Source organism: Montipora capricornis, chromosome 8 (genome assembly GCF_036669925.1).
Source record: "Montipora capricornis isolate CH-2021 chromosome 8, ASM3666992v2, whole genome shotgun sequence".
Classification (NCBI taxonomy): Eukaryota; Metazoa; Cnidaria; class Anthozoa; order Scleractinia; family Acroporidae; genus Montipora; species Montipora capricornis.
This window is the reverse complement of record NC_090890.1, coordinates 50,378,915-50,387,440: the sequence shown is the minus strand read 5'-3', so window position 1 is coordinate 50,387,440 and position 8,526 is coordinate 50,378,915. Positions and strand designations below refer to the sequence as shown.

Genomic DNA, 8,526 nt, shown 5'->3' with positions numbered 1-8,526 from the left:
GTAAGCAAATAATAAGATATTCTGTATGCAGTATCATTGAAAACTTAATTATTGACGTCAGAGCAAACTTTAGAATGGAGCACAAATTACCACGAGCAGTTTGTGATTTGGGCATGTGCGTAAGGTTTGTATTTCGGATTGCTGTTGGTGCGCCTGCTTTGAATCCGAAACGTTTGATATCGAAAACAGATAAGAAGAAGATAGAATTGTTTTTACTTAATTAAAGGTTACACCCTTTAAAACTGGAAAGAGTTTCCTAAAATAACTCGTCAATTATGACTGGTCCATTTTCTTTTTTGGTTTAGCTCGTCCCCCAAGTCCATATTTCTTTTGGTCAGCGCCAAGAACACGGACTCTGGCCACAATCAAAGCAGGAAGTCCGAGAATCGCGGACTTTCAGCTCTTCTGAGCATTCTCAAATTTGAAGCAATAACGATCGTCCGACGGTTCCAACATTAGGGAGCTTAAGCACCAGCGTTTCGCGGACGGCAAGCGGAAATGAACATTTCGAATGCCAGGACAGTGGTGTGTCTCAGAGTTTTATACTAATCATCTCTAAAGGAGAAAACATTCTTAGCAATATAAATGTGCTTGTGCAAAGACAAGTTAAAAGGGAAAACAGCTCACTTCCGCTTGCTGTCTGCATCTCAAAAACGGGCGTGCTTAAGCTCCCTATTATACTAGTACCGTGAATGCGCGTGTTTTTGGCTGTGGCCAGAGTACGGGTAGCTACTTCTACCAGAGTCCATGTTCTTGGCCCTTACCAAAAAAAAGCAGACTGTTTGGATGACAATAGTTTCTACTTGGATGGATGTCAAAATGCCCAATATTTATGAGTTCTATTGAATAAAGTTCATGTTGTATCATTAATAACTTGAAAAGCGTGGAGGGTAGGGAGCTTAAGCATGAGCGTTTTTGAGACGCAGACAGCAACCAGAAGAGAACATTTCGCGTGCCATGCAGGACAGTGGTGTCTCCAAGATCTTTATACTAATTATACTAATCATCTCTAATGGAGAAAAGATACTTAGCAATGTAAATGTGGTTGTGTGAAAACAAGTTAAAAGGGAAAACAGCTTACTTCCGGTTGCCGTCCGCGTCTCAAAAACGCGCTTGCTTAAGCTCCCTAATATAAATGTCGCTGTACGTTGGATCAACCGGCTTGATCTGACAGTCGTTAGTGTTTTCGTCATAACCATTCACCCATGGGCAAATTGACCAATCAGAGCGCGCGCTTATGTTATGTTACTCTATGTTATGTTATGGATAGACTCAGCGTGTTGTGGTTGCTGCTCTACACCCAGTCGCGCGTGCTTCAGCCGGGATGGCGTGATCAAGTTCTGGATTACAATATTATTGTGATCTTCATGTTTTTTTCATTTCCTTATTTATCAACTTATTCATTCATCGAGTTTCAGAATACTGATAACTTTCGGAGAATAAACTTATCAGTTCCGTTTTTTTTTTTTTTTTTTTTTTTTTTGTGAATACCGAGAGCGCGATACTAAGCTCCAAATAGGCCCGAGCACACAATTGGCAAAACAATTAAGTCCAATGGAACAGCGACATTTAAATAACCCAAAAACCCAAAAGAAGCATTTCATTATGTAATCTTACAGAAAGTGACTAAACTGCCAGAAATGTTAACAAATTCCAAACAAAGGAAAAAACAGAGCACGCATACGTACAAGGAGGTCATGATGTAGTCTATTTATTACTAGTAAATAAACTGTATCTAGGTACTTGCAAGAGGTTTGACAATCTGGGCCAGATCATAGGAGATCATGATCACAACTTTGGATGGATTGATTAAAAGAAACGCACGCTGGTGTTGCAAAAAAAGCGGATGCATCATTTACCTATCTACTACTACTATCTCCGACCAAAGGAAATTGGATGGAAAGGAGAGAGGGTTGCCGGTTTTTTTCTTTTGGGGATGCTTTTGAAATTACCCTTTATTACATTTTTTTATGTCAGCGGGTATGTGCCAAAGGACCAGGAGGTAGTTGAATAGACCTCTTTACAATTGTGTACTTAGTTACCTGGCCTTTAAATGAAAGTGAGGCCGGTGTTGACCTTGTTATGATACAGACCTCCCTCCTTTTTTCTTATGTTAATGATGTTGTTGTCATGCTAATTTGTAAGAAATTACATAAGAAAAGCAGTTAGGTTTTTGTAAAAACAAGATCAACTCCAGCCTCACTTTCATTTACAGGCCAGGTAACTGAGCACACAACTGTAAAATGGACTATTGTACCATGCGGTTTGTTGACATCGGACTCAGTGATATCAATGATACAATTATGGGCATTAGCCTCTGCCTGAATGATTATATTGTTACATCATGTCCTTGGTGTTGACATTTGTCGAATGTAATTTTCCCAACTCTTTCCAGAAACTCTCTCAATGTAAAATTCTGCCTGATGATTTAAGTGCTTTATTTTAGCCAAACGAATCTGCAACTGTGCAGTTCCATAGAGTTGAATTGACCTAAAAAAAAAACAGTCACCGCTCCCACCATCATCGTACTAAAGGCATTGAACTTATGTACGAAAGTCTCTCGTTAGACAGGCCTAGGGCTAATTACAACTGTCATTTGCTGGAAGTATACCTCCTTTTAAATTTAAACCGTGGGAAATAAGATCGAAACTTTGTTGGTGAGTGCGACCTTATTTGTGTATCTTTCTTTGGCGTTGTGACTGTAATATGTTAGACATGTCGTCAATGGTCTGACTTTTAAGCGATTAAACTTCGTTCTCAGTGAAGCAGTTTTGGGTAATGGTCGCTCTGGATGTATGCAGCCAAATGTCCTTAATTGGCTGACCACTTTCCAATCGATAAAACTTCGATCTCACAAAACACAAAGGAGATTATTGACGGTGACAATTAAACGATTTCTTTTGACGTTCAGTGACATAGAGCTGAAATATCTGCTAATTTAGGAACGTTGACTACCAAGTAAAAGTAAAGTTATTGCAATCCCCACATTCTTTCTTGTGTTTCGATGTTCCGTTATCAGAAGGATAGCTTTACAACAAGATGAAACTTACCCGGAGAATTCATTACGATTTTTGTGATGTCTGGATCTCTTGGAGATGGCTTAACCTGGGTGTCGGTTTCCAGAGCGTCTATTCTCTTCCTTTGCTTGTTTAACTCTAGTTCAACTCTTAAGAACCCTCCGCAATAAAGCACAATCGATAAAACAGAAATAATCGATCCAAACGAAGGGCAACTCTTTTGAGCAGCCATTTTCATTTCGATACTCTCAACAATGACGCTTTATTTGTTTCAGCTTAGATAAGTGATACTTGAACTGCGTGAGTGAGTCATTTGCCAAATTGTCTATTTTTAGGGGCGTAAAGTTCACATTGGGTTGTATTTCAACAATGAACACGGCAGAAGGTTTATATATATATCACGTCAAATATGTTTATTATCTGCAAATTGAATAAAAAATCGTTTTGTCACTTTTACGTACTTTTTACAAGTGAAGTACCCGGCGCTTCGTCTCACGAGAACAACCAAACGAGACAGCGTATTTAGATGCTCTGCATGCGTGTTGTTATTGGCCTTCACCCAATCACGTTTAAAGGCAAATCTTGTTTCAGTGGTACATATACCAATATCATTGTGATGTAATATGTAGGAAAACTCATGAGGTTGATCACTAATGTGTCTAAAGCTCATTTAGTCAATTATTTTTATCGTGTTTTTCTTGTTATTTCCGTTCTTGCTCTTTTGACACCGTAATCAGCTAATAAGAGAATCGGTGTGCCGTATCACTGATAAGTTAATTTACGACGTCATAAACTTTATCATGTAAATACTGAGATTTACTCACAGAAATGACAGTGATGAAAAAATCGTTTTGTTTTTGGTCACAGCCAATCACCGAAGCGAATGCCGGATGATATTTCACTGGTGAAATATCATCGTTCTCGGCATCTCATTGGATGAATGGTGTTTTTTACTAGATGGTTGACCATTTTGCGATTTATGGGTGCCAGCGATGTTCTGAAAGTTGTCAAAATTAAAACATAGAAACTTTCAAAACATCGCGAGAGACTCAAGAGTGAATTAGATAAGAGTGTTTTTATGGCATAGGTGGGCTCCCCAGCACACTCACAAATGAGTCTATTTTTAGAATACCCGTTCCCACGAAAATCAGTTGCCATTTCCTTGAAAAAACATGGCAGTAGCAGTCATGCGTGACATGGCTTCTTGTTATTGGTTAAAATTGGCAGCCCTTTGTTTGTTTCCCGCGCAAAGTGTATCTAAAAATAAATCCATTTGTCACTGTGATGGGGCAAAACCGCAAAGTGACGATAGATTAACGCTCTTATCTAATTCACTCTTGGTGACTATAAATCACGAAATGCATTCGAGTTCATACGATTTTTTATTTATAATTTATTCAACAGCATTTCTCCATCGCAGTGTTTCCATAGCAACTTCCGTATTGCAATTTAATATAAAGATTTAGCCAAGCCTAAAAGCGGAGCTCTCGGGTTATTTATTCTCACAATGAGTTAACCTGGCTTGAGCCTGCGATCGAATCGAAACCCAGTAACTGGTCAGCGGTAAACTTTAAAAAAAAACCAGCTGACCTCGATGAGCTGTAAACATAAGTTTTCAAGCAAGCAACCGTGGAGCCTGCGATATAATCACCTGATACCGAGCAGCGGATATCTTGCTTTAACAGGTGTCAATTGACCATAACATGAATGTGTAATACTGATCAAAGATGTACGCTGTAAACGGCCGCCATGTTGAGAGTATTGATTACTGTGATTATTATTAGGATATTATTAATTATGAGCAACTTAGTCGTGCTACGCGCCCACGAGCAATAATACCTCTCGCCATGATTATCATGAGAAAAGCAACTCATGGGTTCCTATGAAAATGGTGCTATTTATTTCAGGAGGAAGAGAAAAGAAAGAACAGAGTTTCTAAACTAGCTACTTCATTGGGGAGATCCTTCTCCTCTTTCTTTGAGAAAAGAAGCCCTTAATTAGACTTGGTGACCTATGTTAAAGTGTTCAGTCTAAACAAAAGTAGAGACCTAAAATGGAATGTACACATTTCGGAACTAGTTAGGAAAGTTTCTTCTAGACTGTACTTTCTGAGGCAACTAAAAAGATCCCTACTTGCACGAAGAGAGTTGACTCTGTTTTATATCACTTGTATCCGTTCCATTCTGGAATATGCTTCACCAGTATTCCATCGTGCTCTCTCGAGATACCACATCGAAAACCTGGAGAAGCTGCAAAAAAGGTCTTTAAGGATCATATATCCCGATCTAACGTACAACAGAGCCCTTGAGTTATCAGAACTTACAACCCTGTTTGAAAGAAGAGAGGTAATGGCGGCAAAACGTTTTGGCGAGGTTTCCACCAACCCCCAAAACAGCCTTCATAAACTGCTACCAGATAAGCTGTCAGCTTAGCAACGGGCATAAGAACAACCGAAAAATAGGGGTAGTAGGCAGGATTCATAGCTATCACCTTATAACACCGATCTGACCCATGGAGCTACCAAGAACTCTGAATTTTAAGTTGTCCTGTCTTTTATTGCTAAGCTACTAGCTTATCATCTTTCTCGCCAGCACATTACACCATTAACATAACTAGTCGCGTTAACAAACTTGAGGCATATGATATTGTCAAACCCACAGCCCACACTGTCAAATGAAGAACCTACAATCATTGGGAAAAGTAGTTAGAACACAAAAGCAAGGGTGGGCCTGAAAACCTCTCAGACTTCATAAACTAAGCATTGCTGTCAAAATTCCACTGAGAGCTTCAAAATAGAAGCCCCTCCTCCTAACCCACAATCGATGTTAAAATAGACTAGGAAACGTCTATTCACGATTGGCAACATGAATTCTTCTAGGAGAGAGGGGTGCAGCTAAGTAACAAAACCACCCTAAAAAAGTAACTGAGCATCCCTAGACGTTTGCTACTGTTGGTATTAAGCAGCTTGGCTCCCCTGGATTTCAACTTGTAGCTCGGCTCAATGAGTAGCCTCAGCCTGAGCGGCAAACGCGCACAAGATTTATCTGAAATGAGTTATAAGCATACACAGGCTGATTTGCCTTTTCCGTTTTCCGACACTCTTAATTTTAAAAAAAATCCCTAAAGGTTTAGTCCATAATTTATAAGATGGCTAAGAATTTGGCAAAATGTTTGTTTCCTGGAAGTCTGCATGGCGTTGTTTTAACAAGGTAATTTTCAAAGTTCGAAAAATCCCTTTCTCCGCAGCTCACTTTTTCTGTGAACTTTCTGTTTTTATTTTGTCATTAGCTGTAAAAACGGGATTAGTAGTCGGTCATTCATATCACAAAAGATATTATTTAACAATTTCTATCCTGAACAAAGTTTCCAAGCAAAATTAAATGAAATTCCAAACTCAGGTTTTTTCTTTGGATAGAGGGTTCCTTCCACTCAAGAAATGCACCACGTCCAGCATTTACAGGTATCTATAGTCCTAAAAGCTAACTTTTTATGGTCAGGTGAGAGGAAATTTTGGAATCTGCAATTTATGGTAAAATAAAATGTGACAATTCCAGCTCTCCCTCTCTGTATGTCCCAAGTCATGATAAGTTAATTTAATTTAATTCGACATTTTTTTTCTATTTAACAGAGAAAAAAAATTAACTTAAACGTTTTCCTGACCGTGCATTGTATCTCAGAAACCACCATGCTATAACAAGTATCTATCTGCCTCTTGCCTGCTTACTTTGTGGACAGAGATGGGATTTGGGACCTCAGACACCAACAACAAAGCTGCAAGCCACATGTGGGATATGCGTATGTTCATGCAAGGCATAACGATGAATTAGTTCAATAAATATGGTAAATGGACCCTTTTAAAATAATTTCACGGCGGTGTATAAGAAAAGTCAGGATGCTTGTGATTGCATCTGGTGTTGGTCCAAATTCCATTCTTAAGTCATGAAAATAAAAACTCCCAAAGTAAACGGAAAGTATACCAAATGAGCACTCAACGTTACAGAATGAAATAGTATGTCACTGTTTACAGGGTATCCTTTTGTTTATCATTCTCCTCTTGAAGGCACGACATGAGGCTTCTACTCTGGCAAAAAGCCTGGTAGAAGCTCTGAATCTCAGCAAACATGGATTCAATTGAGTACAGGACTCCAAGCTACAAGTCAAAAAGAACAAAAACAAGTCCTCATTCGCATACCCTTGCACGAATCATGGGGATAGGAGAGACATTAGATGCTAAGAGTTTCGCATTATCTTGACTTTGATGCATGAGATGGTTGTTTTCTACATTGTTACTGTAAGTAACATTGCTTTGCAAGCACTTGCTGGTTTTCGTGCAGGTGCTTTGATTACTGCGCCTTTGATGTTAGTGATCGCCTGTTAATAACAAAGCATACAGCATTCACATGTGTCAAGAGAAAATGAGGGGGACACAGAGGGAGGCTCAGGGCGTTGGCCGGGATATGTCATGTCCCCGAAAGTTATTTTTAGACGAGCGGAAGTCTGTCTTGCCTCGCTCTCAGGTTCTTAGTGAAAAGAGAAAATGGCGGTGCACGTGGAAGGTTGATGAATATTTATATTCACTCAAACATCAGACCGAGGTTGGCCTGCATGCGGACGTCTCGGAAGACAGATTTCCGTTAGAACAAAGACTTCCGCTCGTCAAGAATAACTTTCGTGGACATGACATATCCCAAGGGCTGGACCGGGAACCTCCCTCTCTATCCCCTCATTTTCTCTTGCATGTGTATGACAATCAAAGAGTTACAGATTAAATGATGCAAGTTGATAATCAGTGGAGAGTTAATTCTGAAATTAAACGAGACTTACCTTAAAACAAAACCTATTTGATTGGAATTCTATCTCGTCGTCATTCAGGAATGGAAGAGTCACTTGAGAAGCATGAGCATTCCAGCTAGTCACTTCCATGAGCCTCTCCACCGTTATCCTCTGGATAACCATAGGAAAGCTCTGTGGAAGCCCCTTTAGCGAGTATTTAGTATTTTTGATAACTATCCTTCACATTCAGGCCACTCCATTATGGCAAGCACAAGTGTGCCTTCTGTTGATCTGAGCCCACACTGGCACAACATCTGACCCAACGGGCGCCGCACACAGGCTGTTGACCAGCTCAACACCAACATTGACCTGAGGTTAACTTTTTGGGGGCAACTATGCTAACACATCCCACCAAGGAATGCTTTCGCAAAATTTCTCACACTGCCCAGTGGCCGGAAATGAAACTGGGCACAAACGGGCGTTACTAAACACAGCAATGGAACGGAACGGAACGAAAGGGAACGGAATATACCGGAATAAACCGGAATATGTCGAAATGAGGCGGAATAACACCGGAATGAAACGAAATGAACAAAAATGGTACCAAAATATACCAGAGCGAGCCGGAATGGCACCGGAATGAGATGGAATGACACCCAAATAAACCGCAATATAGCGGAATTACCCTGAAAATGGGGCGCTACTAAACACAGGAACGGAATGGAATGGAACGGAA

General features: G+C 39.9%; 1 protein-coding gene across 1 annotated transcript in view; it reads right to left on the bottom strand.

The window, feature by feature from the left end:
• LOC138014100 (otolin-1-like) overlaps nucleotides 1–3,264 on the bottom strand; it is a 26,780-nt gene extending 23,516 nt beyond the window's left edge. Inside the window, exon 1 of the mRNA XM_068861128.1 lies at nucleotides 3,051–3,264. Within this exon, the coding sequence (XP_068717229.1) occupies nucleotides 3,051–3,255 (205 nt within the window). The 5' untranslated portion in view covers nucleotides 3,256–3,264. The remainder of the gene's footprint in view (nucleotides 1–3,050) is intronic.
• Nucleotides 3,265–8,526: the final 5,262 nt, after the last annotated feature.